This window comes from Rattus norvegicus, chromosome 16 (genome assembly GCF_036323735.1).
Source record: "Rattus norvegicus strain BN/NHsdMcwi chromosome 16, GRCr8, whole genome shotgun sequence".
Lineage (NCBI taxonomy): Eukaryota > Metazoa > Chordata > Mammalia > Rodentia > Muridae > Rattus > Rattus norvegicus.
The window spans coordinates 6,452,964-6,470,493 of record NC_086034.1 but is presented as its reverse complement, the minus strand read 5'-3'; the positions used below and the strand labels follow the sequence as shown (position 1 = coordinate 6,470,493).

The 17,530-nt window shown below is 53.2% G+C and overlaps 2 protein-coding genes across 12 annotated transcripts in view; one reads left to right on the top strand and one right to left on the bottom strand.

Annotated features, from left to right (window-relative positions):
* The window catches only part of Dnah1 (dynein, axonemal, heavy chain 1), a 61,127-nt gene extending 53,052 nt beyond the window's left edge, over positions 1-8,075 (top strand). For 6 of the 9 annotated variants that reach the window (XM_063275052.1, XM_017599982.3, XM_039094184.2 and 3 more), the window contains 18 exons: positions 372-491; positions 589-738; positions 833-993; positions 1,519-1,744; positions 1,885-2,080; positions 2,370-2,521; positions 2,947-3,143; positions 3,367-3,511; positions 3,735-3,893; positions 3,969-4,100; positions 4,407-4,577; positions 4,861-5,040; positions 5,112-5,288; positions 5,817-5,987; positions 6,125-6,255; positions 6,614-6,965; positions 7,187-7,421; positions 7,903-8,066. In XM_063275052.1, coding sequence (XP_063131122.1) covers positions 372-491; positions 589-738; positions 833-993; positions 1,519-1,744; positions 1,885-2,080; positions 2,370-2,521; positions 2,947-3,143; positions 3,367-3,511; positions 3,735-3,893; positions 3,969-4,100; positions 4,407-4,577; positions 4,861-5,040; positions 5,112-5,288; positions 5,817-5,987; positions 6,125-6,255; positions 6,614-6,965; positions 7,187-7,421; positions 7,903-8,024 — 3,177 coding nt within the window. In that variant the 3' untranslated portion in view covers positions 8,025-8,066. Of the gene's footprint in view, positions 1-371; positions 492-588; positions 739-832; positions 994-1,297; positions 1,493-1,518; positions 1,745-1,884; positions 2,081-2,369; positions 2,522-2,946; positions 3,144-3,366; positions 3,512-3,734; positions 3,894-3,968; positions 4,101-4,406; positions 4,578-4,860; positions 5,041-5,111; positions 5,289-5,816; positions 5,988-6,124; positions 6,256-6,613; positions 6,966-7,186; positions 7,422-7,902 lie in introns of those variants that run through there. The other 3 variants (NM_001033655.2, XM_008770978.4, XM_017599984.3) reach the window with 3 other exon arrangements.
* Positions 8,076-8,541: 466 nt separating this feature from the next.
* Bap1 (Brca1 associated protein 1) lies at positions 8,542-17,368 on the bottom strand. 3 transcript variants are annotated; one of them, NM_001107292.1, is made up of 17 exons: positions 16,928-17,368; positions 16,764-16,832; positions 16,628-16,682; positions 15,491-15,623; positions 15,009-15,128; positions 14,457-14,518; positions 14,139-14,281; positions 13,812-13,890; positions 13,306-13,429; positions 12,904-13,051; positions 12,288-12,472; positions 11,792-11,919; positions 10,774-11,252; positions 10,499-10,659; positions 10,162-10,254; positions 9,989-10,061; positions 8,542-9,799 (listed from the first exon to the last, which is right to left on the bottom strand). In NM_001107292.1, the coding sequence occupies exons 1-17, from the start codon at positions 16,962-16,964 to the stop codon at positions 9,666-9,668; spliced, it is 2,223 nt and encodes a 740-aa protein (NP_001100762.1). In that variant the 5' UTR covers positions 16,965-17,368; the 3' UTR covers positions 8,542-9,665. The 3 variants fall into 3 exon arrangements, with proteins under 3 accessions (NP_001100762.1, XP_006252668.1, XP_006252669.1); XM_006252606.5 differs by having other exon boundaries at positions 8,545-9,799; positions 16,803-16,832; positions 16,928-17,068; XM_006252607.4 differs by lacking the exon at positions 10,162-10,254 and having other exon boundaries at positions 8,545-9,799; positions 16,803-16,832; positions 16,928-17,068.
* Between the last annotated feature and the right edge of the window lie 162 nt (positions 17,369-17,530).

Below are 17,530 nucleotides of genomic sequence, written 5' to 3'. Positions count from 1 at the left end.
GCACAGATGCATCTGTGGGGAGAGGTTTCAAGTCAGGGCTAAGCAAGGCCCAAAGGCCGGGAGAGGCCGATGGTGGGCAAGTATAAAAGGCCAGTGGGACTTGGATACCCTGAAGGTAATGTCACTAAGCAAGGATGCAGAAACCACAGGGACAAAGAGGCCCACAGAGGACAGCACCGGGAGAGCATCCGGCAGCAGAAGAGAATCCAGGAGACACGTCCTATCCACCCTGCCATCTCTACCCCTCATGCTCCTCCATCCAAAGCATTCAAGGAGAAACCTACAGCCCTACAGTTAGTGGGTAGCTAATGTCCCAGCCAGCTGTGCTCACACAAGAATCGTGACCGAGCATGGCGCCTGGTTTCCCACAGATTGCTGGCCTCCCCAATGACACTCTGTCAGTGGAGAATGGGGTCATCAATCAATTCTCCCAGCGCTGGACCCACTTCATTGACCCTCAGGGTCAGGCTAACAAATGGATCAAGAACATGGTAAGCAAACCTCCTCACACAGGCTCAGGTGCCTTTCCCAGTGCTCATGGAGCCCTGGGCCCACTCTAAGCTCCCATAACCCCGCCTTCCCCTGCAGGAGAAGGAGAGTGGGCTAGATGTGTTCAAGCTGAGTGACCGCGACTTCCTGCGCAGCATGGAAAACGCTATCCGCTTTGGCAAGCCTTGCCTTCTGGAAAATGTGGGTGAGGAGCTGGATCCCGCACTGGAGCCCGTGTTGCTTAAGCAGGTAGGCCTGTGGGGAAGGGGAAGCCACGGACTGCAGGCCCGAACAAAGAGCTGTCCTCACTCCAACCACTGCCGGCCCATCTTACCTACTACAGACGTACAAGCAGCAAGGGAACACAGTCCTGAAGTTGGGAGACACAGTGATCCCCTACCATGAGGACTTCAGGATGTACATTACCACCAAGCTGCCCAACCCTCACTATTCACCAGAGGTCTCCACCAAACTCACCCTCATCAACTTTACACTGTCACCCAGGTAAGAGCCTCCACCCAAGACAACACACGCACGCACGCGCACACACACACGCACGCGCACACACACGCACACACGCACGCATGCACACACACCCACATGCACACATGCACACGCACGTGCACACGCGCACACACATGCACACACACGCATGCACGCACTTGCACGCATGCATGCACACGTGCATGCGCGCGTGCGCGCACACACACACACACACACACACACACAGCCTGCTACATACTAAAGTCTTCATTTGAGTTGCTACAACCAGGCCCTCTTAAGCCGTATCTTACTTGATTATTTACAGCCCCCTTTGCCAATGAAGAATCTAGCTGCCCAGCCCCTGCTACTCAAGGTCTCACTGAGAACCATTGGTTTGAAAGCAACCCTGCATTAGTCCCACAGATTGAGGCTAGGTCTCCCAGGCTGACACTGGCAACGGGCTCTTGATAGATAAGTGTGGACAGCATTGATCCCTGGAGTTCTCGGGCTGTTATAACCATTGATGTCCTCCCCGCTGCCCGGTAGTGGCCTAGAGGACCAGCTACTGGGCCAGGTAGTGGCCGAGGAACGGCCTGATCTGGAAGAGGCCAAGAACCAGCTGATTATCAGTAATGCCAAGATGCGGCAGGAGCTAAAGGACATTGAGGACCAGATCCTGTACCGCCTCAGCTCCTCCGAGGGTAACCCTGTGGACGACGTGGAGCTTATCAAGGTGCTGGAGGCTTCCAAGATGAAGGCTGCTGAGATCCAGGTTGGGAAGTGCCTTCCTTCCTACCAACCTGACCCTACCCGTTTACCCCAACCCTGACTCGCCCCTAACCCCTTACCGTTACCTTCTGCTCTTTGCAGCCTCCCTGGACTTAACACCTCTCCTATTGCCCCTCTACCTAGGCTAAGGTCAGGATTGCAGAGCAGACAGAGAAGGACATTGACCTCACGCGCATGGAGTACATACCTGTGGCTGTCCGCACCCAGATCCTCTTCTTCTGTGTGTCAGACCTGGCCAACGTGGACCCCATGTACCAGTACTCTCTTGAGTGGTTCCTCAACATCTTCCTCTCGGGCATCGCCAACTCAGAGAGAGCAGGTATCTCTAACACAGACATAACAGTCCTGCTCTGAGATGGACGGGATGCTTATGGGCGCACTTCTATGAGCCCCTACCAACCTTCCCCCTTACACCACACACCCCGATACCGAAGAACAAACCACCTCTCATCTTCACCCCACTTAGAGCCCCTTATTGGAAGCATTTGCTGCCCAAGGAGATGCACAGGCTACCCTGCTAGGAAGACTTTCGAACCTGGGCTAGGCCTTGAGATTGTCTCCCTCCCCCCATTTTCCCGTGCTCTGCCACCATTCCTTCTACCCCGTAGACAACCTGAAGAAGCGCATCGTCAACATCAACCGCTACCTAACCTTCAGCCTCTACAGCAATGTCTGCCGCAGCCTCTTTGAGAAGCACAAGCTGATGTTCGCCTTCCTGCTGTGCGTCCGTATTATGATGAATGAGGGCAAGATCAACCAGGTGCAGGAGCAGGCAGATGGCTCAGGGACTGTCTGTCTGTCTGTCTGTCTGTCTGAGGGGTCACCATATTGTGGGCCTGAAAGCACGGGATCATGATAAAGGGAAAGCCAAGCAAAAGAGCATAACACAGTTAAAGGGAACAGAGATCTTTGAAAACACAATCCCTTGCTTAAACACAACAGGGGACTCTAGATTAATATGGCCCAACTGAGGCTATGAACACAGGTCTTCCCAGAGCTTAAATGTGCTACTGAGCAGAGAGATTGTCAAACTGTCCTGAGCCTCCCATACCGGTCTACTCAGGAGCTTCTGTGAACCTCATATCCAAGAAAGGGCAGAGTAGTGGACACTAAGAGTACCTCGGTTTCTCTGGGTAAGTTGCTGGCTACAAGGTGTGGGCACTAACCTAGTCTGTACTCTGCTAGGGTGAGTGGCGCTACCTTTTGTCTGGAGGCTCCATCCAGACCATGTCTGAGAACCCTGCCCCACATTGGCTCTCAGACCGGGCCTGGAGAGACATCTTGGCACTCTCAAACCTGCCAGCCTTTTCTACCTTCTCTACCGACTTCGTGCAGCACCTCCCGAAATTCCAGGCCATCTTTGACAGTGCTGAGCCTCACAGGTGTGCTGGCCCCCAGTATGCCCCCAGGGACCCAAGAGAAGACCCCAGAAATAGGCCCACCCAGAGACCTCCTCTGAAAGGCCTGGTCTTGCCATGCCTCTATGGCCACATCTCCCTGTGCTTCTAGCCCTGTTCTCTTGGGAACCCCCATACATCTGACAAAGTTCATGGGCCTGTGGTTTCCTGTAGGCTGGTTCTGAGTGATAGGTGGGCTTTATTGCAGGGAGCCCTTGCCTGGCATCTGGAACACATACCTGGACGAGTTCCAGAAACTGCTTATTCTCCGTTGCCTGCGTGGGGATAAAGTTACTAATGCCATGCAGGACTTTGTGGCCAACCACCTGGAACCCCGATTCATTGAGCCCCAGGCAAGTGATGATCCTGGCAGAGCTGGTGTCCTGGGTCTCAGGTAGGTGCTTTGAGACCTACCTTCCGGCCCTGTCCAGGAGAGAACTCTTGGAACACAGATGAGCTAGGACCTCAAAGGCCCTTCTGGCACTGCTCCAGGAACCTCTAGAATCCCTGCCCTTGCCCTGAGCCCTGCCTCTCACCAGCCCAAGGTGGTCTCATCATCTCTTCCTACCCTTCCAGACAGCCAATCTGTCTGCAGTGTTCAAGGAGTCCAACTCCACAACACCCCTCATCTTTGTGCTGTCACCTGGTACTGACCCTGCTGCTGACCTCTATAAATTTGCAGAAGAAATGAAGTTTTCCAAGAAGCTCTCTGCCATCTCTTTGGGACAGGGTCAGGTAAGGGGAAGGTAAGGAAGAGGTAGGCTAAGGCGGATGAACAGCAGTCCCTACTCAATGTTCCTGTCCCCACAGGGCCCTCGGGCTGAAGCCATGATGCGCAACTCCATAGAGAGGGGCAAGTGGGTCTTCTTTCAGAACTGCCACTTGGCACCAAGCTGGATGCCAGCCCTGGAGCGTCTCATCGAGCACATCAATCCTGACAAGGTGTGCCATGATGCCTGCCCACAAAGTGTACAGGCCAGACTCAGACACATAGATGCATGCCATGATGCAGCTAGAGTATTCTGGATTATTAACTACACTATTATTGGCCTCTGAGTTGCTGGGTCTTGGGGTTGGTGGCTTCCAAGGGCTATGCAGGACAGACTGGTGGCCCCAGGACCTGCTATGCTAAGGCCTGTTCTCAGCCAGTTGTCTGCACTGCCTTATTTCCTAACCAACTCAAGGAAGGAGTGAGTCAGAGGTACCTAGGTCTGGGTCTTTGTGCTCACGCGGTGCTGTGGCCACCAGGTACACCGGGACTTCCGCTTATGGCTCACCAGCTTGCCCAGTAATAAGTTCCCAGTGTCCATCCTACAAAATGGCTCCAAAATGACTATTGAACCGCCACGTGGCGTCAAAGCCAATCTATTGAAGTCCTACAACAGCCTCAGTGATGACTTCCTCCACTCCTGTCAAAAGGTAAGGCATCAGCTAGAGAGATGACGCTCCGTGGTCGAGAGTACTGGTGGTTCTTCCAGATGGACCCGAGTTCAATTCCCATCATCCACTTCAGGCAGCTCACAATGGCCTGAAACTCCAGCTCCACAGGGATCTGACACCTCTGGCCTCTGTGAGCAACTCACGAGCACACACCCACACAACTCACACATAGGAAAAGGGCTTCAGAGGGGAGACACCTTCTAAGTACCCACCTCCTGTCCCAGCCCTTCCTCCTATGACTCTATCCCTTCCTGTCCCACAGGTTGTGGAGTTCAAGTCCCTGCTGCTATCTCTGTGTCTGTTCCACGGCAACGCACTTGAGCGCCGTAAGTTTGGGCCCCTGGGTTTCAACATCCCCTATGAGTTCACAGATGGAGACCTGCGCATCTGCATCAGTCAGCTCAAGATGTTCCTAGATGAATATGAGGATATCCCCTACAAGGTAGGCAAGGGGAGGCTCGGTGCCACTGACGTGGGCACCTGTAATGGGACCGTTGTTCACCCGTCCCATAGGTTCTCAAGTACACAGCTGGAGAGATCAACTATGGTGGTCGCGTCACTGACGACTGGGACCGACGCTGTGTCATGAACATACTAGAAGACTTCTACAACCCTGCTGTGCTCTCTCCGGAGCACAGGTACAGCAAATCCGGCATATACCACCAGATCCCACCCACCTATGACCTCAATGTGAGTCCGCAGGAAGGGGCCTGCCAGAGGACTTCCCTGGGGTCCCGTGGAGCCTTAATACAGGAGAGGAGGCAGTAGGAAGAGGGACAGCTTTGTCTTCCGGAGCACCAAATGAAAAACCCATCCCACAGTGAGGAATGCGGTCAGTCAGGCCAGAGGGGAGCAGGTTCTATGGGGAGAGATGAACCCTGCCTTGCCAATTCCAAGTATCACTCAGTGTGGTGGTAATGCAGACTCTGAGGGCGGCACTCCCTAAGCACATACTCTAGGGTGGTGGGGGAAGCATCCTGAACTTGGGTTGAGTGAGTACCACATAGGGACTGACAAGAGGGAGCATGTTAGGTTTGAGCAGCTACAGGGTAGGATGGCAGGAAGGGCTGAAGGAAGGCAAGAGCTATGATACACAGCACCACAGAGACCATCTCAGTTCCAGAAGCAACGGTGAAATGAACTAGGAAGGGTAGTGGTGGTCTGAAGGCGGGGGCAGAGCAGGCTGAGGCCTTCACTTTCAGCCGTCTTGCTTCCCAGGGCTACCTCTCCTACATCAAGAGCCTTCCACTCAATGACATGCCTGAGATCTTCGGTCTGCATGACAACGCCAACATCACCTTTGCCCAGAACGAGACGTTTGCCTTATTTGGTGCCATTCTCCAGCTGCAGCCCAAATCCTCCTCCATGGGTGGCCAGAGCCGGGAGGAGGTGGGTAGTAATAGAGGGCCAGGGTTTAGGCAAAGCCAGGCTGCCCTGTCCCGCCTACCCCCAGGAGTACAACTCGATTAGAATCTTGCCATGGCTGAGTAGCCAGCCTTGCCCCTCATGTCTCTTTGGCCCTGCAGTTAGTGGAAGACGTGGCTGAGGACATCCTGGTCCAGGTGCCCAAACCTGTTGACCTGGAGGAGGTGGTAAACAAGTACCCTGTACTGTATGAGGAGTCAATGAACACGGTGCTGGTGCAAGAGGTCATTAGGTAATGTCCTGCCACGCCTAGGCAGACCCAGTCAGGCCTGGGCCACTGCTGGAGAGACAGCAGGTGTTACTATTAGCCAGCTGTTGGGCTAAGTACTAAACATCTGTCCTCAACTGTGGCTGCCGATTCTCGTTCTATAGATGGATAAACTGAGCCCCCCCCCGCCCCCCCCCCCGCCGCCCAAGAATGTTTAAGCCACATATTTGCTAAGGGCCAGGGCTGGTATTGTACCCAGTATGCCTCACCCAGTTCTGCACCTAAGCTTCTGTGTTCTATCGTGGTCTGTGGCCTCAGATGGAGAGGCACAGATACTGCCATAGAACCCCAGCCCACTAACAGCTTGCTCCTGACCTCACAGGTACAACAAGCTCCTAATGGTGATCACACAGACACTCAGTGACATGCTCAAGGCAATAAAGGGGCTAGTGGTAATGTCCCTGGAGCTAGAGCTGATGTCCACCAGCCTGTACAACAACGCTGTGCCTGAGCTCTGGAAAAGCAAGGCCTACCCGTCGCTCAAGCCACTGGCTTCCTGGATCATGGACCTGCTGCAGCGCCTGAATTTCCTGCATTCCTGGATCAAAAATGGCATCCCATCTGTCTTCTGGATCAGTGGCTTCTTCTTCCCTCAGGCTTTCCTGACAGGCACTCTACAAAACTTTGCCCGAAAGTTCGTCATCTCTATCGACACTATCACCTTTGATTTCAAGGTCTGAAGGAGGGCGGTAGGGAGGGGGGTTAAAGGTTGGAGTAATCTGAGTAGGAGGTGAAAAGACCCAGGCCAACAGCCCCAGGGGAAATCAGAGGGGCTGGTAACAGACTGTAATGGCAGATAGATGATGGGCAGCCTGCGGCTTTCAGGACAGAGACCTGTCTCCTGATGCAGATCCGCATCCTGTTTCCAATGTGGGTGTCTGTGTGCCCACCACAGGTACTGTCCTACGCATCATCAGAGATTGCGGAAAGGCCCAGTACGGGGTGCTATATCTACGGACTGTTCCTGGAAGGCGCTCGCTGGGACCCGTTCGATTTCCAGCTGGCTGAGTCCCGGCCCAAAGAGCTGTACACAGAGATGGCTGTTATCTGGCTTTTGCCAGTAGCTAACCGAAAGGTCCAGAACCAGGACTTCTACCTGTGCCCCATCTACAAGACTCTGACCCGTGCTGGTAAGGCTGCCAAGGAGACTCGTCAACTGCAGGTGGAAGTCTAGGAAGTTAATGCAGACCCCGATTGGCTGACCAGCAAGGCTGGTAGAGGTTTGGCCAGGCCAAAGCCCAATGCAGCAAGGTAGTATCTGGAGGTTCAATTCCCAGCCTGTTTGCCCTCCTTAGTAATCTACTGTTCACCTACAAGCCTCTATGGGCTCAGAAGACCTGAAGCCAAAAGCAGGGATGAAGCAGTGCTGGGCCCAATAGAGACTGAGATGGGTGGTAGCACCTTCCTCTTCAGTCACAGAGACATAAATCTAGGCAGGCCTGAGCCTTGATCAGATCCAGTCACAAAGGAGCCTGACTGTGGGGCCAGGGTCCCTCCCTATCCCCAACCCAGGTCTGTGGAACTCACTGCCTATGCTCCTGTCCCTAACCCAGCCCTTCTCTAGCCGTGATAGGGTATAACCTAAACTTAACCCCTTCTTGCCTGCTTCAGGAACATTATCGACTACAGGCCACTCAACCAACTACGTCATTGCTGTAGAGATCCCCAGCAACCAGCCTCAGCGACACTGGATAAAGCGTGGTGTAGCTCTCATCTGTGCCCTGGACTACTAGACCCAGATAGAAGGGCAAGGGCCATTAAAAGTTCTCCAGTAAGTCCTGCTGTGCCTTGGCTATGTACTTGAGGCCCCAACTATAGGGCCACTGTAGGAAAAAGGGCTAGAGCGTTCTCAGTAGAGAAGAGTAAGGTAAGAGAGAGGCAGGGGCAGCTCTGGTCTGCCCAGATGTGGTAAGGGATGAGACACACACCCTCTCAGGTCCCAAGAAAAATGTACCGGGTCGATGTGTGGGCAGCCTAGCTTTGAGTCAGAGCCCCAGCACCTTTTAGGTTCAGAGCCATCAGATCTGGTAAAAGCTAAGCACCTCAACTCTTGGTATACCCTGACCATAGCCCATCTGAAATCTTCCCCTCATTTTAGGTCCTCAGTCCCATCCCAGGCCTACCATGCAACCAACCATTTCTTCCTCAGAAATACGTACCACCTTGCTATCAACAGAGCTTTGGGCCAGAGTCTAGTCAGTCTCTCATTCCACCGTAGCCCAGCCTACCGATGTCAAGATAACCACCAGAAGATCACTTATTAGCACACTTTTATTCTTCACTCACTGATTCAGTATTTACAGACACTATAGCGGGTCGGACTGCTGTACCATCCCCCCGACAGTTGCTATGTACAGGTAAGGGGCCTGCTTGGATCACCTGTATCTAGCAGAGGGCACAGGGCTATCTGGGCCTGGAGCTTGAAGCAGTGCTGTGCTTACTACCCCACTGGCATCAAGCCCTATGGGAACACAGAAGTTCTAACTCCTCTTGACCCTGTCCCCTACCCTGAGTACCTGCATGAGGCCAAGGAAGCTGGCACGGTCGGGAGAATTGAATAGTGCCAGCCTCATTCGAGCAGCCCTGCCTCTGACATTCCTAAGAGGAGACATGGTAATACTGAGGGGCTAAGTAGTGGCTCCTCTGGACCCCAGAGACGGAGATTAGGAGCCTAAGGTAGGCCCACGGCCAGGGCCACAACACTGAAGGCAAAGAGCCCCAGAGCCCTGCTCTGACTCACTAACAAGTCTGGGTGGTACGAGGACAGTTCAAACACTTGTCTCCACGATAGCTGTGGGACCCTGATAGGCTGTACATCCTACTAGGATACCCCATGCCCATTCCAGCTCAGCAGCCAGGTCCCTGAGTTTGGCGCTCTCCCAGAAGGAATCAAGAGTAGTAGGCCAAGCTTCTTCACAACAAGGACAGGCTGGTGGCTGGTGCTAGAGCACCAGGACCAATGCCTTCTGGGTTTCCCAGCTGGTACTGTGGTTATAAGAGACCTGGGCCCAGCAGAATGACAGCTGCTGGGAGAGAAAGCAGAGTCAGGAAGCTGGCCATGTTAATACAGTGGCAAGATGGCCAAAAGTCAAAAAAATAGACATCTCCAACAGGTAGAATATATATCCTGCTGCTCCTCAGATGGCCGTGGAGGCCACAGCACCCTCCAATTCCAGCTGCTGCTTCCTGAGCATTATGGAGCTGCCTTGTCCCTGCCAGACCCCAGAGCATAATGCAGAATACACATCCCATTCCTACTCCCAGGGCCTGAGCTCTAGCTGAACTATTCAGTAATACTTGGAAAAGTCGAACAGTGAAGGGCCCTGGTGAGGGCCTTGCGGCAAGAGAGGCTGCAGAGTCAGGGCTAGAGGTCCTCACTGGCGTTTGGCCTTGTAGGGGCGAGAGCGTTTCCGCCTATCAGGCTTCCGCTGCTTGTGAAGCCGACCAATGCTGACCCCTTGGCGGCGCCGCACTGAGATGTTCTGCTCCACCAGGTTGGCCAGCATTCCTGTAGAGGGCAGAAAACGCCTTAGTAGGTGGCTGTCTCCTAGGCTCACTCAGCCCTCCCTGTGCTCTAGTCTGATGAGCTGAGGATGAATTCTTAGGAGGTGGGAGTGGGAAGGGAGTGTGAGGAACATGACCCTCAACAGGGCAGGACAATTAAGACCAGCAGGCAGGCAGGAGGTCACCTCCTCACCTTCCTGAGCCAGCATGGATATGAAGGTGCAGATGAACTCATCATAGTTGTGGGTCCTTCGCTGGTCATCAATCTGTGGAAAAGAAGGCAGGTGAGGGCATCACAGCTCACCTTCTCAGAGCAGCTGGTCCTTGGGAGAGGACAGAGGAACGGGCAGTAGAGGGGTCACCCACCTTGAACTTCTTCCTTTTCTCCACCTCCTCCTTGAGACAGGCCTCATAGTTTGCAATCTCGGCCTCTACACACTTTAACAGTGCTAACAGCTCCTGCCACAACCCAACAGTGTACCTTAGGGGCCTGACTGGCACCAAAGCTCCACTACTAAGAAGCAACTAGAAACACGAGTGAACAGCCACAGTCCATGGGGCTATCAATGCCATCCGATCCCAAAGGGTTTCCTGGCTTTAGCCACCAACTTTCACACCAAAATTCCAATCAAGAACCCAAAACCTGGGAGTAGGGGCCTAGGTCCTTCCCTCTGCTAGGAAAAGGCGGCTGAGAGAGACTTACCTTGGGCGAGTACTTCTCTCCACTCAAGGGCTCACTGGACCTGTTCAGCCCAGACTTGTCTCTGCTATCTGTGACTTCCACCACCTCCTTCTCCTCTAGGCTGCTGGACCCCTGGCTGCCTTGGCTTGATCTGGTAGAAGGTGAGGAACCCTTCCCACCCTCTAGGAGAGAACATAAAAAGATGCATCAGAAACATGACACTTTGTAGTCACCGGGCCACATCCCTCCTTCTCCTTGGGTACACCGAGTGACCAGTGCAGGAGTTCAAGGCCCACCTGTGAGTGCCAGGGGACTCAGTACACCATCCTCAGCAAGGTGCAGCAGGCCCGTGCTAATGACAGGACCCAGGTCACGGACAGCACGGTTGTAGCGTATGCAGTCAACACGAAGTAGGCTGTCATCTTCTCCAAAGAGCACCTTGGAGATGTGAGAGGTGACAGGGCTAGAGGGCCGTGTTGGGTTGGCTGAGCGGATGGGTGAGCGCAAGGGTGAGTTGAAAGCACTGCCAATCTCAGAGGCTGTGTCCGTGCTCTCATTGCTAGGGGTGGGTGAAGGCTGCGAGTGTGTGGGCACAGCCACGGCTGGACTCCCAGCCCCACTGCTAGTCTTGATGGACAGAGGAATTGAAAGGTCTTTCTGAGACTCTTGAAGCTTCTCAGTTAAGACATTGATGGTGTTGGGCTGCAGCACTGACAGCTGCCCATCTGAAGAATTGCTCAACGATCCTGGCTTCCCTGTCCCCTTCCGCTTGTATCTGTGGGGTCCAATAAGAGGTAAAAACAGGGAATGGGCTAGGTGACCACACCCAGCAGTGTCCAGAATGGCTCAAATACAATCTCTTCTTCCCAAGCCCAACTAGAAGCTCCTAACACTTGATCCAAGCAATCTGACAGCAATGACACCCCAAGTGCCACAGTACAGGCAGACGGTCTCCACTCTAGCTCCTCACGTCTAACCTTCCAGGACTACATCCTCCAACAGAACTGCCATCTTACCAATAGATCACCTCTCCAACCTCTCTTCCTAGCCCAATTCTTTGAGATCGTACTGAAAGATCACCTCAACAAAACATGTTGACACATAACATGGTAAGATGTTTACCTCCCTCTAAACCTACCATACATTTTTTTTGAAGACTTGGGGTTAGCCCCTCAAGCCAGCCTCGTCCAGGGCCTGCATTCTCTAGGCGCCTAGTGATCTCTGCAGAAATGCCTTCTCAGGTGACAGGGTGGAGTATTTGGAACAGGACCTGAGGTACCCAGAGCTTGAGAGCTCCTCAGAGTCAGGACTGACCTGATGGCAGAACTGGTATTCTGCACATCCTCCTCCTCATCCTCATAGTCCTCCTCATCATCAGAGTACTGCTGGGGTCGGACTGGAACTCGGCTGCGGCCCACACCTGCCGCCAGGTCTTCCTCCTCCTGGAGCAGGCGAGAACGGCAGTAAGAACAGAGCTCACCCAGGCTGGGCACGGTATTGCAGCTAGGGAAGAAGGTAGCTTGGCTCTTGGCTGTGCAAAGTGCTTCTAAGAGAGACAGAATGCCTTGCCTTTTGAGTTACCAGGAGAAACCTTCCCATGTGCCAAGGAGTATGCCCAACTGTGTAGCCGGCAAAATAGACTTAAATGTCAGAGGAGGAACTCTCCTGACCACCTTAAGGCCGTGCAACCATGGTGTGGTGGGGCCTATGAGTATTAGAGGAGCCTGGTCATCAAGGCCCAACCAGAGAATCAAAGAGTAACACTGGGACCCAACACTGCAGCCTCCCAGATGAGGGGCTTCCACCTTACCTGCATAGGGGATTTGGCATAATTGTGATTATCTAGAAAGGCTGGCAGCCGCTGGACAATAGGGGTAGGGGTTGGGGGAACCCCATTGAGGCTGCTCCCTGAAGGCTTCACCACCAGCTTAGATTTGCTGGGAGGACTATGGGTTGTAGTTTGTGGGCACGAACCAGCCACCTCCTCTGCACCATCTGAGACAAGGCGGAGTATAAAGAGGACATTCAGCTGGGTCCGTAAGAAAAGCCTACAGTCTAAGCCTGTGGCAGTTGTTTCCCCAGTGAAGACCACTAACAGGATAGGCAGGTAAGCTCTAAGTCACACAACGAGATGGGGAAAAACAAGACAAACAAGAAGGGAGCCTATAGAGAAAATAATAGAGGTGGGGTATATGGATGGGACAGGATGGACCACCCAACACAGAGGGGTGTGGGTCTAGGGTCATGACAGTCCTTTAGGAAAAGCTCACTGTGCTCTCCCTGCATTTTATGGGGAAAGCTTTAGTACTGGGATTTCCAGCCTGCTGCTAGGGCCTCTGTACCACCGCCCAAGTACCTTCTGGAAGTGCTTGGGTCTCCCCTGTCAAGCTAGGATGGACAGCTGAGGCCCCAAGTCCCTCCAGTACCTGTGTGAGTGCACTCAGAGGCCGCCGGGGTTCTGCCCGCCTCTAGCCCAAAGGGAGACTTGCTGCTGGCTGGCTTGCTCTCCTCAGGCAGTTGTGACTCTTGAGATTTGTGGGTCTGAATCAGCTCTGGCTGTGTTACTCTAATCAGCTTAAAACAAAACACAAAGCTTAGAAGAGAAGGATAGAGCCAGGTTTCCCCCTTGGACAGCAAAGGGCCTTGACCCTACCCAGTCATTTATTTAGTGTAAAATAAAAGGCCAAGTCACAACATCTTTTTAGAAGCTAAGTTCTACTACCCCTACAAAGGAAGCAAAGGAGAGTTAAAGCCTCTGTCTACAAGACACCGACTTGGGAACTGGACAGAGTCAGGGAGCATTGGACTGGCATGGACAGGCAACTTACCTGCTGCAGGGCCTCCAGGACTGTTTGTCGGTTCCCCTTCAGCACATGCAGCCTGGCCTCATACTTAACCCTGCGGTCAGGCACCACTGCCATCAGGTTGAAGCGAATGTCATGGTAGGGCTCCCTGCAATCACAGTGGCAGACATGAGAGAACTTCCCACCCCAGCCCTGCTGTAAGACTGAGGCAAGTATCTTGTTAGAGCTCCTTTCACAGTCACATCTGTAGCTGTTAAGTACAGGCCCCACTCCAATAGGCAGCCAGCAGCCAGAGACACACACGCCAGACACCTTGCTGTACCACCCAAGCCCCAACAAGGCTTGCCCCTCCAGCCCAGCCCAGAGCAAGCCACAGGCAACCCAGGCAGGAAAACAAACATTAGAATCCCAAGGCCCAAGCCTGATCTTGCTAGGTGCCATGTGGCCTTACAATCTACAGATGATCACACATCTCTCTTTCCCACCTAAAGGGGACATAGCTCCAGAAGGCCACAACCAAGGGTCCTTACCCTGCAGTAGCAAGGCCGATTCGCTCCATGATGACCCTTCGGGCTTTATCTGTCCACTCCTCATCCTCTCCCCAGGGCCCTAGGGAAGACCGAGGCAAGGAATCAGCAGGTGGGAAACTCTGAGATGGCGTAGGCAAGGTTAACAGATTAGTGCGGTCGAGCAGCTACAAGCTAGTCACATAAACAGTAGAAGGTGAAATCATGGCAAGAGTTAGATGTCCCGTACCCACTCATGGGCCTACGTCTCAAGGATCTAAAGTCCCTGAGATCCAGAAAATCAGAAGGAAGCATGAGAAACCCAACAGGCCCCTTCCTCTGAAGGCCTACCATGATCAATAGGGTAGACTTTCAACCCATCCAATTCAAAGAGCCGTCCTGTGATAGGCACATAGCTGACAAAGTGAAACGCCTCCATGGTCCGCACTGCACTGAGGCCATTCTGTTTCTCAGGAAGGTGACGTGGTTCTGGCCTGAAAAAGAATAAGGTTAGAGGGTTTGGGGATTTAGCTCAGTGGTAGAGCGCTTGCCTAGCAAGCGCAAGGCCCTGGGTTCGGTCCCCAGCTCCGAAAAAAAAAAAAAAAGAATAAGGTTAGAGATACCCTCCACCACCCCTACTCCACATCAGCAACTACAGCTCTCACCTACCTGGCATGGCTATTATGTGCCTTGGCCAGTTCAGGGGCATTGCCAATCGCATATCCTTTGCTCTAAAAAGAAGATAAGACTACATAAGAACAGGCTGTCAGGTGAGCCTTTGGACAGGGGACGAGGTCCATAAACCAGGCTTAGAGGTATCCCAGGAGTTTCAAACAGACAGATGAACGCTCCTAAAGGGCTGCTGGTGGCAGGTGACACCTTACTTAGGACCTCCCAAAGAGATGGGCCATGCTGGCTTTACATGGTAACCAGTGACTACTGGGGAACAGCACAGCCTGATAGAAAAAGTCACAACAGAAAAGGTTCTGACACCGGTAACCTAAGTCTTTTCCTTTTCTACTTCTATCATCTCATTTCTTAACAGCAAAGCCTAAAATCAATTACCTTCCACATTACTTATGAGTCAAATAAATGATGATAAACATTTGAAAAGGAAATGACCACACAGTACCAGATACCATGTAGTGGCATTACCAATGGCTCTGAGGGTCAGATGTTTCCAGCCACCAGTGAGCCATGATTTAAGGTACTGCAGCATACCTCAGGGCTGAAGCCTTTGGTGAAATCCTTCATTCGACTCAGCGTGGGCCCCAAATCCACATTGCTGCAGTTCAGAAGCACGCTCAGCAAGGCGTGAGTGGCACAAGAGTTGGGAATCAGCTATAAATCAAAAATAGTCACTCATATACCCTCATATTTACTCTGTGCCCCAGGCAGCCCCTGCCCACATTTATTGAGAATGAAGACTAAAAAAGATGTTAACATCCTTCAGCTTCCTCTGCTTACCCAGTCTGTACTCATTTAACACAGACCAACTAAATAACTCCTATCCAGGGACACCACTGACTATCGAGGTTTCCCCTTCAGTGAAAAAGAGCTAGGTTCTGCCTGCCAAAGGGTTTCTGCAACATCCACTCTCGGTACCAGTCTAGCCTCCCCACTGTCACTCCCACGCAATACCAGAAACAAGCAAAAACAAAACCAGCATCCTGGCCGTCACACAAGCGCAGAACTCGGCAGACCTGGTGAGCAAAGAACATGCTATTCACGATGTCATCATCAATCACAGATGTATCATCCACCAACGTAGAAACCTTGCGGCGGGACCTGCGCTCTTCGATCCATTTGAACAGGAAGATAAATCCATATACAGGCCTAGAGAAGCAAGAGGCAGATGACAATCAGCACCCCCTTCTTTCTCTCCCTCATCCTTTGCACTGAAGGGCTCTGGCACTGAGCCCTCCTCTTCCCAAGACTGTATCCAACATGGCTCTCAGACCTCAAACCCCAGAAGCCTGTAACAGGCAGCCAGGTATGAACTTGATGCTCTGAAACCCCACTCAGTTTCATTATGAAGTCTAGGCAAGAAGGAAATCTGGAACTGCCGGCCCAGGATGAAGCAAGGAAGGGATACAATAAAAGGCACAAAAACTTTTGATGAAAAACAAGTACCAACTCTCACTGGTGGACCTCAGCCTCCAGCCCTAGTACAAGTAGTAGGGTACGTGAACTTCTGAACCAGTTCCTTCACTTCAAAGCTGTTAGGATCTCTATGCCTCTATTCTATAGATTACCAAACCAAGAATCTGAATTTAGGTGCCTTAAAAAGGGCCTTGTCACACTAACCAATTGATACAGGATGACCTTGTTTAGTTTTGTTGAGACATGGTCTCACTAGGTAGCTTATGTTGGTCTCAAACTACTCAGGGATCTGCCTGCCTCTGCCTCCCAAGCACTGATATTAAAGGAGTGTACAACTACTACTGCTAGGACAAATTCTGTGTGGTGACTAAAGGCACAGCACACATGGTTATGTAATTGATGGCCTGTTCGCTTACAAAAAAAGGCACTGTGCAACACTGTGCGACCAGACGGAGGCTTACTGCTGCAAGACCAGAAAGGCAGCTGAACTCCCAAGACTGTACTCCAAGAGCCCTTAGGGTTGAAAGGGGGGCTACAGCTTCCTTCCTAAGGGAAAACACTGAGGGAAGACTGGGAAGGGGAAAAAAAAAGTCCAAGAGGGCACCCACAAAGAGTGACGCATTCTTAAGTGATATTTTATAATATTTAGGTTTTCTAATACTGCCTCCCTTGACGGGGTACTATTCCCATATCCCTTTCTCAGCCCTCCGGAGGTAAGGGGTGTCCCAGCCACTCACCCCTGGCATTTACTCTGAAGGTCATAGATCTCCTCCACTTGCACCCCTTTGACACCTACAATCAGAAAAGGAGAGGTCGGCAGGGCAGCCTCAGGTTCTGCAGCGAGAACTCAAGGACCACCTCCCACATACACACCAGCCAGGGCCCGACGATCGGGGGTAAAGGGGTTCTTACCGAAATCTTCCACCAGGAGGGTGAAGAGGCCTGGGTGGGAGGACAAGAAGAGGGATTTGTCAGGCAGGTGAGTCCGGGGCCCATCCGGCCTCCCCAGCCCCCGGCCCGCCGAGGCCCCTCCGTACCCGGGTCACTCTCCAGCTCCAGCCAGCCCTTATTCATCTTCCCGCGGAGCGGTCTCTCAGCGCCATGTCCAGGCCCTGCTAACCCCGCGCCGCCCCCACCGGGAGCGCCCACCGCCCTCGGGGCTTCTCAGCCCCACACAGACAACGGGCCGCGCCGCGTCACTCACCCGCGCCGGGAGTACAACGTCATCACACACGACGAGCCTAATCCGGGGCTGGCCTTCCGCCTGCGCGGAGGCCGGATGCGCGCGCGCAGAGGCGAGGATGCGCACGCGCGGAAGATGGGTCGGGCGCGCGACTGTTAGCGCGCGGCCGTTAGCGGTCCCCGTTTTGACAACTGTCTGCAACGCTGAGGTGCCCGCGGGCCACAGTCCGCGTGACCCATCCCCCGTTAGCGCGCTCGCCTCCTTCGACGGCGCAGTCACCGCGCGGGGCGGCCGCCCGTGAAGTAGCTACCACGTCTTGTGTCAACGAATAAAGCTCCGGGACAGCGGCGCCCTCGGCGACAGCTGGGTGGGCAACCTGGGCTGGGAGCGGTGGCCCGTAGCTTCCGTGAGAGCTAGCAGCGGAAGCAACCTCCAGCCTGGCCACACAACAGCCGCC